The 22384-nt window shown below is 41.1% G+C and overlaps 2 protein-coding genes across 2 annotated transcripts in view; one reads left to right on the forward strand and one right to left on the reverse strand.

Annotated features, from left to right (window-relative positions):
- Positions 1 to 14299: 14299 nt before the first annotated feature.
- Positions 14300 to 15901, reverse strand: LOC309870213 (uncharacterized protein; the record flags this gene model as incomplete). The annotated part of the gene is made up of 3 exons (XM_082742417.1): positions 14300 to 14445; positions 15287 to 15778; positions 15847 to 15901. The coding sequence occupies 3 exons, from the start codon at positions 15899 to 15901 to the stop codon at positions 14390 to 14392; spliced, it is 603 nt and encodes a 200-aa protein (XP_082598543.1). The 3' UTR covers positions 14300 to 14389.
- Positions 15163 to 22384, forward strand: part of PAWR (pro-apoptotic WT1 regulator) — a 117129-nt gene continuing 109907 nt past the window's right edge. Inside the window, exons 1-2 of the mRNA XM_082742821.1 lie at positions 15163 to 15340; positions 15841 to 16514. Coding sequence (XP_082598947.1) covers positions 15987 to 16514 — 528 coding nt within the window. The 5' untranslated portion in view covers positions 15163 to 15340; positions 15841 to 15986. The remainder of the gene's footprint in view (positions 15341 to 15840; positions 16515 to 22384) is intronic.

Genomic DNA, 22384 nt, shown 5'->3' on the forward strand with positions numbered 1-22384 from the left:
CATGGGACTCAAACCCATGATGCTGAGATCCAGAGTTGCATGCTGTACTGACTGAACCAACCGAGGTCCCCAGTTTTTAAAAAATTATTGATTTAAAAAATGAACCTGAGAAAACAGAAGTTTCTTTTTTTTTTTTTTATGGCTCTTTTTTAAAAAAGATTTTATTTATTTGACAGAGAGAGAGATCACAAGTAGACAGAACAGCCAGCAAAGGGGGGGGGGAGCAGGTTCCCCACTGAGCAGAGAGCCTGATACAGGGCTCGATCCCAGGACCCTGAGATCATGACCTGAACCGAAGGCAGCGGCTTAACCCACTGAGCCACCCAGACGCCCCAAAACAGAAGCTTCTGAAAGAAACAGAGAATTAATAACTAGAGGCCCAAGAGGCAAACATAGAAAAACGAATGTTCTGGGGATGAGGGAAGGAGCGTGGGAGAGGGAGGAAATGTCTCCTGTGCCTTTGGCCCTAAAGAGCTCAAGCCCTGTCATCCCTGTGCTTCCATGTCCTCCAGCTCACCTGTGTCGCCCCTCCCAGCCTTCCAAGGGCCTCACCTTCCCCATTTCTTGTGCACACTTTACAATTCTGTGTTTGAGCTTCCCTGGGTCCGTCTGTTGGAATGCACTTTCCAAGTCTTTTTATACAGAAGTTCTTCTGTAGTATCTCTTTTTGTTATGTAAGTCTTTACCCACCTGCAAGTGCCTTGAAGGCAGGAGCTGTCATCCATCCATTGTCTAAACAGTAACTTGCATGGAACAAGCCTGATGCACAGTAGGTACACCCCCAAAGTGTTTATGAATGACCCACAATCCTTCTCTTCTTGTAGCTTATACATAAACTTTAAAATGAGGAGCAATTTCTATTGCAAGATCAACGGATCACAGACTTTTACTGAGGGGCTTTAGAAAATGTTAGTCATCAGCACACTGAAGTTATAGTAGAATGCCCACCAATAACATCGTCCAGGGAGAATTCAACTTCAATAAATGGGGCGCCTGGGAGTCTCAGTCTGTTAAGCCATGGTCTCTTGGTTTCAGCTCAGGACACAATGCTGTGGTCATGGGATTGAGCCCCACATAGGGTTCCAAGACCAGTTTGGAATCTGCTTCAGATTCTTTCTCCCTTCTCTGCTGTCCCTCCCCTCTGGTGCATGCTCTATATCTAATAAATAAATAAAATCTTTAAAAATATTTTAAAAATAATTTTTAAAAACTCAATAGATGGATTTTGTGGAAATATTCAAATTCACCTGAAAGAGGTCTGACCAAGAAAATAGGCCCATAACCAGATTAAAATCATTAGCATATACAAAGAAAGAATGTGTCCATCAGTAGCCAAGTTAGCAGCTTCCTTAGCAAACAAGAGATGGAATGCAAAGGTCCTGGAGAGAGCCATTCTGTTCTCTTAGGTTTGGCAAGACCTCCTTATTTGTGGGGATGAATGCTCTGGCTCTCTTACCAGAGGGCAATAAACACTGGATTCCTCGAATTAACCTCTATTGTTCGTTTTCCATATTCACCAAGTAAACTTCCAGTTATGTTTTCACTCCCCTGTAGGTCTGCCTTCTTGGAGATTACACACTCTTAGTGATGACTTTAACATTCCTGTGTTTCTGACCTTCATATTTTTCATCATAAATCAATGAGTTATTTGGCGCTTAGACATCAGGCAAGTGGGCTACATTAATGTGAATGTGCTGTTGAAAATTAATACACTCTCTAATTGCTGATAAAATCACAGTTCTGGGGGCGCCTGGGTGGCTCAGTGGGTTAAGCCGCCTCCCGCTCAGGTCATGATCTCAGGGTCCTGGGATCGAGCCCTGCATCGGGCTCTCTGCTCAGCGGGGAGCCTGCTTCCTCCTCTCTGCCTGCCTCTCTGCCTGCTTGTGATCTCTGTCTAATAAATGAATAAAATCTTAAAAAAAAAATCAGAGTTCTGAATCAGCGATGCTGAGGATCAAAGGCTGACTATGGTAAAGATATCCAGGACTACTTCTGAAAGACCCCTCCCCTAGAAAGACCCCTCCCTTAGTAGACAGATAGGATAACTAACCGCTTGTTTGCTTTTCTGTAAACCGCTGGCTTTTAGGTATAAGGTTAGGTTATTAATTGTGTGATTAATTGCTTATTAATTGCTCTTTTGCCTTTCTGTAACCGCTTGGCTTATAGAAATAATGGAGACGCCATGATGGCATTCCTCCCCCCTTCTTGTTCCCCTCTCCCGCCTCTCCCTTCCCGAGCGCGGGCCCTCATAACCAATCAGCTTGTTCCCCCTTCCCGCCGCTCTCTTCGCGCGCGCGCGCAGGTCCTCAGAGCCAATCAGCAAAACCCAAGTATGCCTTTTTCAAAAGTTCAAACTGTCCACCAATCAGTTGCGCCCCACCCAAAACTTGTTTGTACCTTCCTATAAAAGACCCCGCTTCACTCCGATCGGTGTGTTCGGTTAGCCGGAGCTACCAACCACCCGCTGGTACCTGCGTGACAATAAACCTCTTGCTGATTGCATCCAGTGGCAGTGTTGGATTCTTGGGTAAGGGGATCCGCGGGTCTTTCACTTCTCCAACCAGAACTGTGCCCGTTGCCCAAGTAAGCCCTGGTGGACAGTCTGCTTCCAGGACAACCTTAGGACAGCCATCCTGCCTGCATGCCTTTTGAGAAGTTTTTATATGCAGAGCACCTGCTGTAGACCAGACACTAGGACGCAAAGACAGAGAGGGAAGGGGCTGCTCAGGTTTCCCAAGTGCTGTGTTGTCTAAGGCAGTTGCTCTCAGTCCTAAGAATCACTGATTATGAAACCCTAAAATTTTGATGAAACCGAAACAAATCTTTCACGGAAAAATGCACAGAAACTAGTCTGTTTGCATTTAGTTTGCTTTAAAGCATTGAAAATAAATGCCTTTGACATAATATAGGATGGGCTCAGGAATCAGACAGCCATGTGCTGAAGTACTTGGCTTTATCATGTACTAGCTGTGACACTGGACAAATTACTTACTGTCACTATGCCTCAGTTTGCTGATCTGTCAAAGGAATATTAGTGCTTCCCTGATAGGACTGTTGAGAATTGTTAGGTGTTACACACGAAGTGACAGTGCAGTCCCTAGTGTGTAGTAAGCAAGGACTTATTGCTATTAGTGTTATTATGCAAAATATTGTCTTCATTAATTTGAGTGCCAATAAAATCAAAGGCAACCTTAACTGTACTCAGTAGTAAATTCCAGTGAAAGGATGCTTTTGATTTGAATAAGAAGTTGGGTTATGTAAAAAAAAAAAAAAAAAAAAAAAGCTATGTCATTTATGTCATCCACTTGATTTCACTTCTTTTTTAGTGGTAATAAACACTGAAAACATTGGCTCCTACAGGTCAAAAACATACCCCAAGATTAAGTTGAATTCCTGCTTCATCACCACCACCATAAATTAATGAAACTATCTTTGATTAGGTATATTGTCGAAGCTTTCTGGAGGGGACCAAAAAGGATTACTTTGTGTTTTAATTTTAAAGTCATTGGAACAGAAGCTTGTAAAAGAATTCTATGGTGTTTGGGGATATTGAAAATTTCTGTTTGTAAAAGAATTCTATGATGTTTGGGGATATTGAAAATTTCTGTTTGTAGGGAAATTAATAAGACTTTCTCAGTGGGGGGGTGCCTGGGTGGTTCAGTTGTTAAGTGTCTGCCTTCAGTTCAGGTCATGATCCCAGGGTCCTGGGATCAAGCCCAACATTGGGCTCCCTGCTTGGTGGGAGTCCTGCTTTTCCCTCTCCCACTCCCCCTGCTTGTGTTCCCTCTCTTGCTGTCTCTTTATATGTCAAATAGATAAAATCTTTAAAAAAAAAAAACAAAAAACTTTCTCAGTGGGCTTCAGACCATAGAAAGCCCTTCTCCTCACTGGAAAGCTTACAGTGTTGCCTGCATTCTATCCTCACTTCCTGAAATGGTGCTCAGCTATGAATTTGGTGAGTTCCTTTTAGCAGTATCCGTAACACCCTCTCTAGACCCTTAAATCAAAAGATTTGCTTTAGTCTCCTGGTCAGAAATATCTATGATGTAACAAAACCAGGAAGGAACTCCTCTTAATTACATTGTTCTGAGAACTGTTCTCTCGCTCTCTCTCTGCGTCTCTCTCCTTAGAGCATACATACAACTTAAGCATGAAGTTCAATCACATACTTGACGATGTATTCTTTGTAAAGTTAGTGGACTAAGTGTAATAGAGAAGAACTTCCTACTCTGATCTCTTTTCTAGTCAAAATTTGTTGAAAAGGCTGAGGTCAGGATCAGGCTGCGATAGAGTTGATGACTTTCACAGCAGTAAACAAGACGCCTTTGAGAATTGCTGGCACGAATCAATTCCTGTTGATGCTGAGGGCAATGAGTCATGACGACGCGTGGAGCACCTTCAGCAAAGTCGCTCAACCAGGTATGTTACCTCGCCCAGAGAACCAAACACTGTGTCTGCACAAAGCTTTCCTTGACAAAGACACATTTTTTCACTATTTGGAACATGACAATGAATTGTCAAGTTTCTGAAACAGGAGCAGAAAAATTGGAATACTTCTTGAGTATATAAATATATTTATATAGGCATATAATATAATAAATAAGTTAATTAATTAATTAAATTAATATATAATTAATAATAAATTATTGTTATTATTTAATTTGTACAGATGCCACCAAAGAAGTATTCCAATATCTATATTTTTATATATTATATAAAATATATTTTATATAATATATAAAATATATTTTATATAATATATAAAATATATTTTATATAATATATACATACATATGTATGTATATATTAAATCTATAATATATATTTAAATATAATATATATTTATATATGTAAAATAATATAAACAAATGTATTATTAAATAAATAATAATAAAGAGCAGTTGAAATGAGAGGCATCAGCAGTTTCTTCCAGTTGTTTGCCTATTGAATGAAAGTGGTTTAGGAGATGGTTTAGCGACATGTTTCCAGATATTAGAGGGAAGATCAGTGATTATCAAGGGGATCGTGCCCTCTGAAATTGGTATGCCTTCAGTTTTCTTCCTTTGCCCCAAGCAATAAACCACTTCCAATATTTCCAGGGTACATGGCTCCATTAAATTTTCTACAATTTTGATTCTTCTTTTGCTTGGCATGAAAAAACGGGGCTGTTTTAAGGTTGCCCCAAGATGTGATGGGCAAGTACAATTTTGTTAAAGTTTTGGCCTTTTAAAAATCAAACCTTGTCTTATAAAATGATTTATTGAAGTCCAGAAATTTTCCTTTAAAAATTACTTTAAATTCTAGCATATTTGAAACATATAAAAGTATAGAAAATAATATAACAAAGAGCCTAGGTCCTCTCCATCCCCCATTGAGATTTAACAAATGTTAATGATTTGAAACATTTATCTTAGATCTCTTCTATTTTTTATTTTTTAGAAGGTTTATTTATTTTAAAGGGAGAAAGAAAGGGGGGCTAAGAGGAGGGGGGTAAGAGGGAGAGTGAGCTTTAAGCAGACTCCATGCTGAGCACGGAGCCTGACGTAGGGCTCAATCTCAACACTGAGACCATGAATTGAGTGGAAACAAAGAGTTTAATGCTTAACTGACTGCACCACCCAGGTGTCCCTGATCTCTTCTATTTTTTAAATAATAAAACATAAATACATAAATAAAGCAAATTATAGTTCCTCTATCTTTTCCTCCCATCTGTCCTCAGGAGTCACTAATACACTGAACTGGTGGTTTGCTGTGTTTGTGTTTATATTACAAAAGTAAGTCTTTGTCAAATATATGCATATGTTTATTTTTATTACACATTTTAGAAATTTATACGAAGAGTATACATTACATACCCATTTGAAACTGGGTTTTAATGATGTTTCTGAAATGCTCTAAATGGTCTGTTGTATTAATAAACTGTAAATTTATATATTCACTCTCCTGCTAACTATAGGTACATCTCCACATTTTCACTATTATGATAAGTACTGCAGTGAAGAACCTTTATGTCCATGTGTCCCTGTTTATGTCATAGTTTCTCTAGGGGAGATACCTGAGGGTACCATCACTGGATTGTCAGGAAATCACATCTTTGTGGTATATATATATACAGTGGAATACTATGCAGCCATCAAAAGAAATGAAATCTTGCCATTTGCGATGACATGGATTGAACTAGAGGGTATTAGCTGAGTGAAATAAGTCAATCAGAGAAAGACAATTATTTGATCTCTCTGATATGAGGAATTTGAGAAGCAAGGTGGAGGTTGTGGGGGGGTGAGTAGGGAAGGAAAAAATGAAACAAGATAGGATCGGGAGGGAAACAATAAGAGACTCTTATTCTCATGAAACAAACAGGGTTGCTGGGGGGTGGGAGGGTAGGGATAGGGTGGTGGGGTTATAGACATTGGGGAGGGTATGTACTATGGTGAGTGTTGTGAAATGTGTAGGCCTGATGATTCACCGACCTGTACCCCTAGGGCAAATAATACATTAGATGTTACTAAAAATAAAAAATAAAAAAAATCACATCATCAACTTAGCCAGGTAAAAGGGGAAGCAGTGTGTTCCTTTACTCTCAACAATTCTAACACCAAATGTTAGTGGGTTCTCACACTAACCAGTCTCCCACTCTCTGAACACTAATCAGATGTCCTACAATTAATTCAGTGCTAACATTAACTACCTGGAGTTAGCACAGATCCTACTGGTTAGTGACCCAGTCCCATAAGACTGCAACGGTGAGTAAAGATGACTCTTCCAAGAATTTTGACTGAACACCATAGGAGAAATGGGACATCGACCAGAATAGATCCCCTAGTCAAGGGATTTTTTTTTTCCCTTTAAGAGGATGCTAGAGTTAAAATAATGACCCCCAAAGTGTTTCCAGGCCCTAATTCCTAGAACCTGTGAGTATGTTGAATTATAGCAAAGGAGAATTAAGGTTGAAGATGGGATTAATGTTGCTAATCAGCTAACTTTAATAGATTATCCTGGAATATACAGGTACCCGCAATGCAATCGTGGATCCTTACAAGTGGAAAAGGGAGGCAGAAAAGAGAATCATAGGGATTGGTGATAATGAAAGGAGGATACAGAGAGATACAACATTGCTTATTTTGAAAATGGGGGAAGAGGACCTGGAGCCAAGGAATGTGGGAGGTTCTAACTGTTGGAAACGGCAAGGAAACAGGTTCTTCCAGAAACCCTCCCAAAAGGAGGGCAGCCCTGCCAGTCCCCTCATTTTTGATGAGTGAGACCCATGTGGGACATCTACTATAGAACTATACAATGATAAAGTGTTGTTTAAGATGCTACATCTGTGAAATTTTGTTAGAGCAATAAAGAGAAAATTAATACAGAAGGGATTACTAGAGTTTATTTGTATGTTGAAGGGGATGATTTAATAGAGAACGAGGAACTGATTATGCACAAGAGGAGAGTGTGGTAGCAGGAGCAAACTCCTGAGAAGGGAAAGACACAGATGGCAGAACTGCTTTTGAAAGGAGTAGAGAACTTCATCTTAAAGAAAGAAGGCAGAGAGTGAATCCAGGTATAGGAAAGTGGGTAGAGCTGTTTTAGGAATACGAGGAGCTCTGCTCTGATCAGTCCTACTTTAGTCAATGAAATAGGAAAACAAGTTCATCAACTGAGTGCCAGGGTGGAAAAGGGGTATTGGAAGTTTAAGGGACTGATGTGAACTAGTCATTCTGGAGCACAGAAGAGCAAGCTTACGAGGACTGCAGGATTGCTAGACTGCATAGACTGTTCAGTTGAGACTATGGTCATACATTTCAAGTAGGGTTAGAAAGCATGCCTTACTGTTTTTTTTGTTTTAATTTTTTTTTTTTTTTTTTTTTTTTTTTGACGGACAGAGATCACAAGCAGGCAGAGAGGCAGGCAGAGAGGCAGGCAGAGAGAGAGGAGGAAGCAGGCTCCCCAATGAGCAGAGCCTGATGCGGGGCTCGATCCCAGGACCCTGGGATCATGACCCGAGCCGAAGACAGAGGCTTTAACCCACTGAGCCACCCAGGTGCCCCTGCCCTACTGTTTTTAATTAACCTTATTTAGCTGAGCGGTACAGGCACAGAGGAGGCTAATAACAATCAACTTTAGAATCTAAGCTGAGTAAGGAAGTTAGGACATGGAAAAATAGATAACGAAAAATCAGTGGGATCAACAGAAACAAAATGGTTGGTGGGGATACTGGAGTAAGTGTGCTAGAGGAGTAGGAGGTAGTGGTTGGGAAATGGGATGTTTAAACTGGGAATCTGGAGGTGTACTGGCTGGTGATGACAAAGTCAAGAGCTGCCTAACTGAGGAGAGGTAAAGAGGAAAAGATTATTGGAAGTAAAGTCAAGTTTCTGAGATGCCAGAAGATTGAATAGGTTATCTTTGCAAGTTATCACTAAGAAGTGACATAAATAGGAGAAGACAGTCAACCAGGAGCTAAGATCCTCAGTGATTCAGAGTGGCGGGGAAGTTGGCTAGTGACCCCAGCAAAGAGGTTGGCAAGTCTAGTTGAAACAGAAGTTCTTTCCTACCTCAGATATATTTCATAATACAAGCCATAAGATTATAAATGCTGAGTATATTATTTTCTTTTATGATGGAAATAGTATGAAATTGGACTTATCAGAGTTCCTGTATGTATGGTACATTAATCTACATATTTGTTCTGCAAATAGAGGATACGTCTGTGTGTAAAGTCATCTATTTTGTGCATCAGTAAGTAATAATAAAATCAATAATAAAAATGCAGACAAAATAGTATTATAAAATACGCCAGAGTAAAATAATTTAGGTTGTCTTTCTGGGTTTTGCAATTGTTTATGGCATTTTTCAATTTATTAAAACTTACAATTTTTAAAGCCATCTTATCCTAAATATTTATTTTCTTACACATTCTTTTTCTTAATGAGGTTTCTTAAGTTATATAAGCCTCAGATACCACAAAACCGAGGTCTTTCCTGGATAAGCCACAAATGTGGCTTAAGATTACCAGAAGTCAAGGGAAAATTTACAAGCTATATAACACGTAGTTTTACTATGGTTAAAAAAACCCACAAAACCATTAGCAAAAGAAATATGCTGCTATTCTTTTTTCCTTCCACAGAATGAGATTATAATGTGCATTTGGTTATGTAAACTGGTTTTTGCATTTTAAGTGGATAAGCCCTACTCCATATTTTTATTTGTCTGTTTTTTATTACTCCATATCTTTATAAATATTTATTTATGATACTGGTTTTCATGCTTTTTTGACTCTGCTTACCATATGGAATGAACTTCACATGCTCACAGAGGGGCTCCTCACACAACTGAGACCAACAGGTCATCAAACAACCTTCACCTTTACATGAGGGCTTTTCTCTAATGTTTTTCTTTTTTCTTTGACCATGGCCCATTAAGGGGTCATGACTGCAATGTGAAAGACTCTGTCTGATACCATCATTTTATTTTATTTCTACTTTTATATATTGAAGTATAGCTAGCACATAATGTTACATTAGTTTCAGGTGTGTGGTGTAGTGATTCAGCAACTCTGTTATGCTGTGCTCACTACAAGTATAGCTACTGTCTATCACTGTACAGTGCTCTTACAATACTGTGTAACTATATTTAATATTAATGTCAGGCATTTTTCCTAGTTTTTATTATAATAGGAACATTATATAATATCACGTGCCACATCTTTATAGACAGCCTAGAGACAATACATCTCATGAGTTCTTTCTCACAGTGTCTATCCATAGGGTCTTATGATGTAATTCAATAAGGAGATGTAGAGGGCTCTACTTATCTGGCCTCAACACAGATTAGATTTCAAAGTATCTGGAAATCTGCAAACTGGATGGATTAGGCTTCCTGTTAAATATAACAGGCAGAATACACATGTTTACCTCTTTGTCCTCAAGTAATTTTACCAAAACAAAAATAAACTAATAAACCAGTCATAACAAAGGGAATGGAAGACAAGAACAAAATGTTGGAAGCTGGGAAACAGACATTAGCAGAGCAGAGAAAGGTGACTTCCAACCACCTCTAAGAGACAGAACTGACAAGAAATAACCCTTTTTGTCCGGAAGAAAGCTCAGAAATTGGAGGCAGAATCATGTACTTACGAAAACAGAAGAAGGTGGTGAAAACAAAGAATTAGTTGAAAATCTGTGAAAGGAACAGTTAGATTCTTAAGTCCCTTCTCTAAGGCTCAGGAGTAAGGAGGCTGTCTCCCCTGATCCTGCCAGAGACCTGGAAGTTCACACACTGCAGTTGCTGAATCTCAAATGTACCGAACTTGTGTACTCCAGGAATATTGAGCATAGGTATGGGGTCAAACTTGCATATTGAGTAATGAGACTTCCCAAGTCCTCTTTCCCTACTTGGCACCTGAAATGGTTGACAACTGGCAACACAGGCAGAAACGCAAGTTCTCTCAGGGAAACTGTTCTGGCCAAGAGAAAAGTCCCATAAATGCTGACATTTGACACATGCCTCCACAGAATGCCTGGGTCCAAACATCAGCCTCCTAAATAAGGACCATCAGTCCACAAGCTCTGCCTTTTCAGAGCATCCAGTTGGCTTTTTAGTATTTCTGTCTTAAATATGAATGAATGGCAGAAGGAGGAGGAAATCTTCTAACAGAAAGATGAAGGCTAAAGCAATAAAAAAGTGAAAAAAGGAGGGGCACCTGGGTGGCTCAGTGGGTTAAAGTCTCTGCCTTTGGCTCAGGTCATGATCTCAGAGTCTTGGGATGGAGCCCTACATTGGGCTCTCTGCTCAGCGGGGAGCCTGCTTCCTCCTCGTTCTCTCTGCCTGCCTCTCTGCCTACTTGTGATCTCTGTCTGTCAAATAAATAAATAAAATCTTAAAAAAAAAAAAGTGAAAAAAGGAACATATAGATGAGACAGAGTGCAGGACCAGTAGAAGAAAAGTTAAAGAAATTCCCTTTGGGAGAGAAAAGATGGTGAATCTATGACATAAGAACATGAAGATATGGATGGAAAAAGAACTTAGAGAATAAGAAACAAATCTTACAAAAAAAAATGGTGGCAGAAACAGAAAATTGGATGGAAATGTTGGCATATAAAATAGAGGAAATTTCACTGAAAGTAGAATAACATGCCAAAGAGATGGAAACAGGAAAAGAGTAAACATTTATTAGAGAATGTTTAGAAGTCAAACACTTATTTAACAAAAGTTCTAGAGAGAACAGAGAAAACTGAAGAGAAGAATTACCAAAGGTAATAGGATAAGGAAATTTCCCAGCTAAAGGGCAGATGGCAGACTGAAAGGGCCCACCGAGTGCCTAATATTATAATGAAAAAAGGCTAAATCAAGGCAAATCCAAGATATTCCAGAAGATTTGGGTTAAAAAGTTCAGAAAATTCCAGAGAGAAAACACAAAGGAATCAATGCCTTTGGTCTTCTCAGCATCTACTCTGGAAACTAGAAGACAATATAGTGACACCTTTTTTCTTTTTTTAAAAGAGAGACAGAGTGTGGGATGGGGGAGGACAGAGGAAGAGAATCTTGTGCAGGGCGTCCCAAGGAAGTGATTTCTAACCTAGAGTTCCACACCCCACAAACTGTTGAGTGTGAAGATAGATTAAAAACATTTTCGGGGCGTCTGGGTGGCTCAGTGGGTTAAGCCGCTGCCTTCGGCTCAGGTCATGATCTCAGGGTCCTGGGATCGAGTCCCGCATCGGGCTCTCTGCTCAGCAGGGAGCCTGCTTCCTTCTCTCTCTCTCTGCCTGCCTCTCAGTGTACTTGTAATTTCTCTCTGTCAAATAAATAAATAAAATCTTAAAAAAAAAATTTTCCAACACACAGTGTCTTCAGGAATGTGTAATTCTACCTCCAGAATAAACTGAAATTATACTCCACTGAAATAATGGGGGAGAAAAGGAAAGAGGACAATATTGGATTCAAGAAACAAGAGGTTTGTATAGGAATGATTCTCAGGATGTTAGGGAAACAATCCTAAGATGACCATAGAGCCATGAGCTGTTAAAGTCAGCCCAGATCACAGCAGGGGATAGAGGGCTCCAAGAGAGATATCTCCAAGAAAATGAGAAATAGAACTTATAGATTACCTGACATGACTAATTGTACTGAGAGGAGGAAAATTTGGGTTTCAATTTATGACTGGTATATGGAATATGATGAAATGATTTTAAAAATGGCAAGTTTTAACTGTGGAGGAAAAAGAAATAATTGTGTAACAAGACAAAAGTTGTAAAAATGCAGTCATAGTACACTGCATGGCTCAGCTGTGAACAATATTTGCATAGTTACAACTTTTTTTGGGGGGGAGTGGGAAGGCTAGGTAGGGCATTGTCTTTTGTAATAATCCTTGCAGAATTAAAGTATTTACCTTCTAAGACTATATGCATGTATTATTTTGATTTTAGACGGTGAATTGCATATGTTCTAGAAATACTGGCATTGAAGGAACAATGACTATTCCTCAATACCCTATTAATTATTTCAATACATACAAACGGGCTATTTCACATTATGGCTAATCCACTGCCTGGAAAACATGAAGTAAGACTTAACATTTAGAGTGAATTTCATTCAGACATATTACAATGAATCCTTTTATTTGTTAGCATCATCATATTTACTTTTATTATTAAGGGCAAGTGCATCACCAATATTAGTTATTTTAGGGCTAGCTCAGTTCTCAACTGGGGAAGATTCTCCCCTTCAGGGAACATTCGGCATAGTCACAACTGGGGGACAGGGGCAGCCACTGGTATCCAGTGGCTACAAGCCAAAGATGCTGCTAAACATCCTACAATGGACAGGACAAACCCCCAGGAATTACCAAGTCCTCAATGTCTGTAGCGCCATGGTTGAGAAACCATGCTCTCAGTCTTTGAGGATTATTTCATCAGATACTAAACATAAAGATTGATGATATGCAAACATTTTGCAATTTAGGCCTGACTCAGCTAAATAGCTTGGTGCAGGGCTGGAAGCAGTCTGACTGTGAAATACATCTTTGGAAATGAGAATGGTAAGGTAAAGACAAAAGGTATAATAAATGATAATAATAATACACAGTGCTTTGTACCTCAATAATCTCTTTCATCCATGGTTCCTAGGGCATTTATAGACTAATAATAACTACTCTGGTTCTCATATACTACCTTTTATCCAAGGATCTCAGGCACCTTCACAACACTCTCACAATGTAGGAAGTATCATTATCCCCATTTTATATGTAAGTAAACAGAGGCACAAAAGTTAAGCAACTTGCCCAAAGCCACAGGAGTCAGTAGTAGCCAATTCCCGAGTCAGAGCCTATTAATACTAAGAGAACTAGTCCAAAAGTGTGTGATAAATTCATGTGGCGTTAAGTGTTATTCTAGTTTATTCTCTTTCATAATTTTCAAATTAATAATGTATTCAGTACTTTATCTTTTTCGCCTGCCTTCTCTCTCTCCCACACTCCTCCCCCACTTCTTAGAGACCAAAAATTGTTTGATATCCTGTTAACAAGAGGATATTTACTGAGTGTCTTCCTTGAACCAAGCATAGTGTTGATTCTTATAATAGCTTAAAAATACATGCTGTTGTTACTGATTTTATAGTAAAGAAAGCTGAGTTTCAGAGAATTTAAACAACACAACACCTCCAAGATCTCTCAGCTACTTATGAATTTGTGTTCAGGCACACTGAATCCTCTTTCCACTGTATCCTGCAGGCCCCTCCAGGTGAAAATCCTTTGGTAAGTTAAAAAGCATTAATGTGAATCTGTCTAATGCCCAACCCTCCTACCACCCCCTTAAAACTCAGAAAACAAAACACTGTAGTGAATCTGTAATTGAGGAATTTCAGGTGGCACACCCCGGATGGTACCAGTTAGGCTCAGCCTTTGAAACCAATTCCCAAGGAAGGCCTTTAATTTTCTAAGGATTTTTCCAGAGTTCTCTCCCTGCTACCCACATGTTCACCCCAACAGCCAGACCAAAGAGAGAACTGTGTGACTTTCCCTCTGAGAAATAAATAGCATGTGAATCACTTTCTCCCAATCTCATTCTTGTGGCAGGCACACACTGACTGCCCACCCACCATGTGCCACCTGGGCAAAACAGGAATACTAAGAAGGAAGAAAGTTTTATGTTAGGTAAGAGTGTGACTCAGAGCTCGCCTACTTTTTTTTTTTTTTCTCAAGGTGGTGACCTGGCAGTTGTAGGCTGTGACAATGATGTGCCCTGGCTCCACTTGTAATATAGTGAGATCTGTCTCTTGAGGTGTATGATGGTGGCAGTCCACCCAGCCCCGATCCAGAAATGTTAGATGACTTGCCTCTGAGGATAAGATATATCCTATGACATGTTCAAGATAGAAAAATAGAGTCAATTACCGCCCCAGGTCACATTAGATCAGCTTCAACGCAGTTTTGGTATCTTGGTATCTTAAATTCTCTCTCTGTAAAGAAGAGGTGTAGAGAAGGGTTAAAAGGACAATTCCAAATAGGATTCGGATGCCAGTGCAATACACTGTAAAAACGAGTTTTTCCTTTTCTCTTGCAAGCCTAACATAGTAAACCCTTGATAGTTCACTGATAATTTAAGCCCCTCCTTCTTTCAGCCCACCCTTTCACCCAGAAACCACAGGTTTTGCTCAGAGAGAAGGGTCTGGGTTTGTTTCGGTTTTGTTGTTGTTGGTTGTTGTTGTTGTTTCCGACTCTTCTGCCTGCCACTCTAGCACATCTGAAGAGCGGGCAGCGACCAGGAAAAGTGACGCGCGACTGTTTTCCCATCCCAGCCAGTCAGGGCTGAATCATCCCAACTTCATTGCATTTTCCCCCTCGGCCAGCCCCATTCTTGATTTTCCCTCGAAGAATATAACTTGTACTTAAAAGGAAGAGTGGTGGGAGACGGAGAGGCGGAGAACAGGAGCGGGGTGCAGGGCGTGGAGGGCTGTCCCGCTCCGAGTCAGCGCTGCCGCGGGGCCCGCCGCTGCAGGGCCGCGAGCCCAGGAATGTGCGGTGGGACAGGCGGGCGCGGGGCGGGCTGCAGCGGCGGGCTGGACCAGGCGGCGCGCACCTGAGCGCCGGGGGCGGGGCGTCGGCGGGCACGACCCCCCGCACTGCGCGCCGCGCCCCTCGCGCGCCGTCTCGGCCCTTTCCGCCCGCGCTTCGGCGCCGCTCGGTTCCCCTCCCGCCCCTCGCACCCTCCCTCTCTCCCTCCCTCTGGCCCGGCGGAGCCGTGAGATCTGGCCGCGAGTTTGCAGCCGCCGCTCCTTCCGCGCCGCCGGGCGGGCTCACCTGGACGCCTCCTCCCAGACCCCACGCCTCGCCCCCCAGCAAAACTCTTCTCAGGTAAGGGGCTGCTTGGGCCGCCCGAGCTCGACCCTCGAGGCGGCCGGACAGCTGCTGTGTGTCCGCGTCCCGCCTCCTCAGCGAGCCGCCTAGGGGCTTCGCGCCTCGCCCAGGAACGAAGGTGTTGGTGGTGGGGACCTTGGCCCACGGTGGCCGGAGCGAGGGGCAGGAGGTCCGGCGGGCCGACAGGTGGAGGGGTCTGGCCCTGGTCCCCCGACCGCCGCGGGCGCAGACCCCGGTGGGGATGGGGCGGGCGGGCCGGGGGTGGGGACAGGCCCTTTTCTCCTCCCCTCGAGGGGCGGCGATCGTCCAGGCCCGCTGTGTAGGTGCGTCCGAGAATCTTTGCAGGGTGGGGACTGGGCAGCCACTTGCCGGCGGGGACTGGGCAGAGCGCTCCGCGGGGGGCGGGGGGCTCCGAGGCGGGCCGGCGGGCAGACCCTCCGGCCGGGCGAGGGACCTGAACGCTTCTCTTCCCCGCCCCCTTTTGTGTTTCCCCTCAGACTCACCGGCCACCGGGGGAGCCTCGGCCGCCCCCGCGCCCGGGGGGTCGTTCCCTCGCATCCTCCCGGCCTCGGGAAGGCGGCGGCGGCGGCCGGAGCCGGGCTGGGCGGCCTGAGGTGAGAGCCCGGCCGGCCCCGCTGGGAATATGGCGACCGGTGGCTACCGGACCAGCAGCGGCAGCAGCGGCAGCACCACAGACTTCCTGGAGGAGTGGAAGGCGAAGCGCGAGAAGATGCGCGCCAAGCAGAACCCCCCGGGCCCGGCCGCTCCGAGCGGGGGCGGCAGTGACGCGACCGGGAAGCCCCCGGCGGGGGCTCCGGGCACCTCGGCCGCAGCCGCCGCCAACGAGTTCAACAACAACCTCCCGGGCGGCGCGGCCGCACCTGCCGCCCCCGGCTCTGGGGGCGTGAACTGCGCGGTGGGCCCCGCGGCGCTGCCCCGGTCCACCCCCGGCTCCCGGCGGCCCGAGGACGAGTCGCCCCCCACGGCCACCGCCGCGGTCTCCGCCTCGGGGGCACCGCCGGCCCGGGGCGACGAGGAGGAGCGGGACGGCGCCGCGGAGAAAGGCAAGAGCTCGGGCCCCAGTGCCAGGAAAGGCAAGGGGCAGATCGAGAAGAGAAAGCTGCGGGAGAAGCGTCGCTCCACCGGCGTGGTCAACATCCCCGCGGCCGAGGTGAGCGGGCGGGGGCGGCGGGCGGAGCTCCCCCGGCCCCCGGGCCGCCGAGTTTCCCCGCTCTAGCCCGTCCCGCATTACTTAGCCTTTCACCGGGTTAGGCAGGCAGGGGGTGATGGAGTTTTACTCGGTGCTTCCTGGGAAGTTCCCCGAACGCCAAGTGGGACACGTGCTTTTCGGGCTTCCTGGCTGAAAATTCAGGATCCTTCTCTGTAGCGGTGGAAAGACAAAACTCCAAAACTTGCCCACCTAGGGTTGTTTGTTTTCGCCTAATCAGTTAAAAAAATTGATTAATGGCGATGACGACATACTAAGTTTGGTTTCCCACGTGTCTATCTGAAGTTATCAGATTGTTTATCTCTTTTCTCTTGACAGTGTTTAGTAGCACCTGTAAAAAAACGTGTCCTTAGCACTATCTAGCACAAGTTTTTCAGTGTATCCAGATGAGAATATCCAACTAAAGATATTACTATTTTATCTATAAACCAGCTTTGGGGAAGAGCGCTCCTCAGCCCCTCACCCCCCACCCCCCTACCCCGCAGTTAATTCTGAGTGATAGTTAGGACAATAGGAAAGTTGTAGTAATCCATAATTCTTTTTGCTAAGATGATCTTTCCTTGTATTTAAGTATTTGGCTCTGTATATTGCGGGAAAGAGTTGTGGTAGGGGTTTTGTTTTTGTTTTGTATTTTTGAGCTGTCTCAACATTTCTGCAGGCAGCAGCATCTTCCTATTAGAGTGAGTGGTGAAACATTTTTACTTAATGTGTAACCGCACCTATCTCTGCCCTCAAAAAAAAAAAAAAAAAAAGTCCTAAGCAATTTTGGCTACTTTAATAGAAGCGCACTGGTTTTGGGAAGTGATTACACAACTTTGTTTCACCCAAAGTAGTTGCATCTTTTTCTCATTGGCTCTTCAGGTTTTTTAATTTTTTAATTTTTTACATTTTTTTACTCGTGGTTTTCTAATTATTCAACTTTGATGACCAGTAAATAATAAGAGTATACTAACTTTAATTGTGATTTAAGTAAAAGCATTCGCAGTAAGTTAGGGTGTGTGTCAAACATACCCAGCTTTTTAAGTGTTAATATGTTTTCCATACCTGGAAAATTACGGTTTGTCTTTGAAGGATATATTTTTATATGCATGTTTCAGACAGATTTTTATCAGCCAGCAGAACTGTCCTCTGTGGTTTGCTACTTGCACAAAAGATCTGTTATTCATTAAATTGCTTTAAAAGGAATTTCATGAGAGTGGTAATCAAATTTCTAGGTTTTTTTTTTTTTTTTTTTTTAGTTAAAAATATGAAGATTAAGGGGAAACTAAAGACAAGGCTTTGGAAAAGCTACATTCCTCAACTTTATTTTTAAAAGTAGCTGATGGTCCAAATAAAAGAATTAGTCATTTCAATCTTTTCCTCATTGTTCAACTGACAGGGGTCTTATTTTGGGAAATATCTTGGCAGATGTTAAACTTCATTTTTGTCTGGCTGCTTGTGCTAGAATTGTTACTTCTCAAGTACCTTTTTTGTTTTTGTTTTTAACAAGGGTAATGTTTACTGGGGGAAATAAGTGTGGTGTATCTTATGAGATCCTAAGAAACATCCTTTGTTAATACTGCTGCTTTGGGTTAGAGAACATAGTGCTGAGAATGTAGATGACTCCCCACTACAATTGAGTCTAATACTCTGGAATGTTTTTCGTTTGGGTGTTGGCAACTCCTAAATTTAATCTTCCTTAAAAACAAACAGCTCAGGGTACCATTTTTTGTCTGTGGAATTTGAACCTTTTTTATTGAATAGGGAATTGAAGACTGCTTTCTTTTTGTGGTAACTATGGTTCTGTCTGTTGCTGGTGTAGGACGCAACAAAACATGGTAATGTTTTACTGCAATATCTAATTAGCAGGCATACTTCTTAAGGGCCTTTTCATTTTCATTTAAAACAACTTAAGTCATACAGATTATTTTAATAGTGGTAAATACATGACACAAAACTTTAAAGGTGGGCCATCTTTATATCTTTAGGTTGTTGTAGGTGGTGGTTTTTTTAGAATTGTGCACTATTCATTCCTCGTAGTAGTTTCAAGATTGAGAATATCAGTTGCTGTGGAGTTTCTTGTGTAATACAACTTAGCAATCCTGGTTTAAGAAGTCATAATATTTTTAAAAATTTTCAGGTTTGCAAATATAATAACAAAATCACCAATGTGTCATTTAGGTGTGGCCTTGTCATCTTATATAACGTTGAGAAAGACTTTTATTTTCAGGCAATATTCTCAGCCAAGTTTATAGTAGAAGAGTAGTATGTAACTTGTATGCAAAAGCCTATTTTAGTGGTTGATAAACATTAAGCTCCTTCAAGAAGTATTTATTAAACATCTGTGTGACACATTGTGACTTTCATTAACTTATTTTAGTAATTACAGAGTATTATAAAATTGTTGGAAAGATACCTGACAACAGCTGAAGATACCACAAATAGCTAGAAGATAGTTTCAGTGAGGAAGCAAGTCAAAAAGTTAAAGTGTAGATGGGGATGGGAAGCTGGGGGGGAGATACTGCTTGTAATAATTTTAATGAAAAGTGCAAATATTCAGTTGTTGGACAAACTTTAGTTCTCATTTACTGAGGTAAAGATTATTTTAAAAATGTTTTTTTCTAAATTTTTACTTTATTTTTAGGGGTAGTAGTCCAAATTGGATAATTTGGATGTGACATACCTCCTGCTGGTCATTTTCGTATATGTTTATTAGATCAGTCAGATGTTTATTACATGTCTGTTTTCAAGGCACTATTGTAAGTGCTGTAGAAAGAGAAAAGTAAGGCAGTGTATATTCTTAAGGAGCTGAACTATAATCCAAGAGGAAGGATAAGGCATAATTATATGAAAAAACTTAAGTACTGAGTTAACAATTGAAAATCCATCTTAACACAGCAAATTGTTTATTAGAAATATTTTGTGTTTAGGGGTGCCTGACTGACTCGGTGGACGTGCAACCCTTAATCTCACGGTTGTGAGTTCAAGCCCTCATTGGGTGTGGAGATTACTTAAAAAAAATCTCTATATATTTTGTGTTTAGAGGAAAGTGATGATTGGGCTGTGAGAAGCTACTGAGGATGAGGATCTTGAGCTGAGACTTGTTTTTCTGTAGTTATATATTTTAACATATATTCACACATACACATATATACCTGTTTGTATAGTATTTTAAGTATCAGTGCAGTGGTTCTTAATTGTAGCAAATTAAAATCATGTGAGGATCTTAAAAAAATGCTCCCCATGGAGAATACTTGCCCTCTCCCTCCCTGACTCCCTTTTGATTTAATGGGTCTGGGATGGATACCAGGCATTAATATTTTGATAAACTTCACATGTGATTCTGCTGTGAGTCAGGGTTTAGAATTGTTGGGCTGCAGTCTGGGGATAGAGAAATGAATAGGACACAGGACTTTTCCATAGGGCCTCTCAAGTAATCTAGGGAACTGAGGTAAAGTACAGCGTTAAGTACAGCCTGTTTCCTGAGCAGGGTATCTAACTTGTGGAGGGGATAGTTGAGGAAGGATTGCTCTACTATACCACTCCAGTTTTCAGAGTGCTTATGAAGATACAATAATTCGATAGGTCAAGGTCAACTGGCACTGAAGTTTTGATTTAAATATAAAGTTAGTATATATCAAAACTTACTATTTTCATAGTGATTGGCTAGAGTGCTTTGTGTTGTTTTAATTCATGCTCACAGCAATCCCAGGTGGTAGTTATAGTTTCTCTTTTTATCCTCCTTTCCAGAAGACAAAATGGAGGCTTAGAGAATTCAAACGACTCGGGATCACATGGAAGGTGAATAAGTGGTAGAGCAATATTTTAAATGTTTGTGTGTGTGTGTGTTTAATGTATGTGCATTTTGGGAAAGTGTTTTTAGGAATTAACCTACTCTGGGGCCACCTGGCTGACTCAGTTGGTAGAGTGTGTAATTCTTGATCTTGGGGTCATGATTTCAAGCCCTATATTGAGTGCGAAGCCTACGTAAAATTAAAAAAATAAAAAATAAAAAAAACCTATTTTGCATTATTTAATTTCCCTATAGCTTTTTTTTTTTTTTTTCTCTCTCTTTATTAGAGGTTCTCCTAAATAATTTAAACAACGGATTGGGGAAAACAGTAAAAGGAACTGAATAGAAATAAAGGTCAAATTTGTAGGCTCAGACATTGCTTCTGACTCTAATTTCTAGTTTGCTTGGCAAGATTTTGAACACCAGGTCACCAGCAAAATCTGTTTTGGCTAGAAGTCAGAAAATGTGTCTTTGTTTTTACTTAAGTGATATGTTGTTTTTCTGTCAAGATGGGACTAAACACCTACACTATAGTTTGAAGGAGCATGTGATATATAGAAAGCACTTTTAAGTGAGCACAGTTTTAAGTTATAATTATTTAACATACTTATTGAACATTATGTAGGACAAGTTTTACTTAGTAAACTATGTAAATCCAGGTGGATTAAGAAATGCCTTTCGGTATGCCCAGTATGTTCCAGACTGTCTACCTTTCTATGTGATGAGTCAGAAGAGGAACTAATAGTGACTCAGGTTGGGGAAAATTGAACTTGTGAATAGGGTAGATATAGCAAAAACATTAAGACTGCTTAATAAGGTATGAAGCCCAACTTCCCTAAATGTTTGAACTCATTGATAAAGTAAATTAAAATTTTAGTATTATTAGGATTTGTAAAGAGTCATCTAAGCTGAGATGCCTTTTTCTATAAAAATAGTTATGTAATTAAAATAGATAACATTTATGGTGTGGTTATTAAGTGGTAGGCACTGTTCTAAGCACTTCACATGTATTGGTGCATTTAATTCTCACTGCGACCCTATGGGAAGATGGAGGAGAGCAAGTAAGCATACTTGCTTCGAGTCACAAATGTGGTATGCAGCAGAGTAGAGATAGTCTGCCTTTAAACCATCTTACTGTATTTCAGTGTATTGATACTTTATACCTAGTTTAAGAAAGACAAAGATTATTTTAGCAGTAAACTAGAAGATGCTAACATGTGACTATAGAATTTGAAAATAGCCCTATAATAAAAAGGCAGATAAAGTTGAACTTTATTAGAAAAACTTGAGAGCAAATAAACAGTAACATTAAAATTCTTATTTAAAATCACTGTCAAGGGTTGCGTGGGTGGCTCAGTCAGTTAAGCATCTGCCTTCGGCTCAGGTCATGATCCCAGGGTCCTGGGATGGAGCCCTGCATTGGGGCTCCCTGCTCAGTGAGAGCCTGCTTTATCCTCTTCTCCCTGCTGTTGCTATCTGTCTCTGTCTCTCTCAAATGAATAAATAAAAAATCTTTAAAAAAAAATCACTACAAGCTAGTGGCTTTATTTATGCTCTTTATTATTTGTGCATTGGTTTTTAGCACCTGTGATGTAGGCCAGAAAATTATGCTGTTTAGTGGCAAGGATAATATATGTTTTAGAAGTTTAAAATGATTGACAAATTAGAGTTTCAAGTTTTTGAGTGCTTTTTTCTTTTTAAAAAGTGAGATTATAATTCATTGATTATAAAATTAATCCTTTAAATTATTCAGGTCAGTGGTTTTTAATGTATTCATGAAGTTGTGCTCTAAGTGCTTTTATATTTTCATCTTAATTTTTCATTATGTTTTTAGAACATGTGGTACCTAAGTTTTAGCTTCCCACCCTATAAAATGCAGCAGTATTCAAATAATTCAATCTCAGCTTTTCTTGCATTTCACAGAGAAAATGAAATTATGGTAGAATTTTCTCCATTTTATATTTCTTTAAACATCTACCATTTGTTCATATAGGAGTTTAGTATAAGAGATATTTAATTAAACTGAATGTAAAATTTTTTA

This window comes from Mustela nivalis (assembly GCF_964662115.1).
Source record: "Mustela nivalis genome assembly, chromosome: 7".
Taxonomy (NCBI): domain Eukaryota; kingdom Metazoa; phylum Chordata; class Mammalia; order Carnivora; family Mustelidae; genus Mustela; species Mustela nivalis.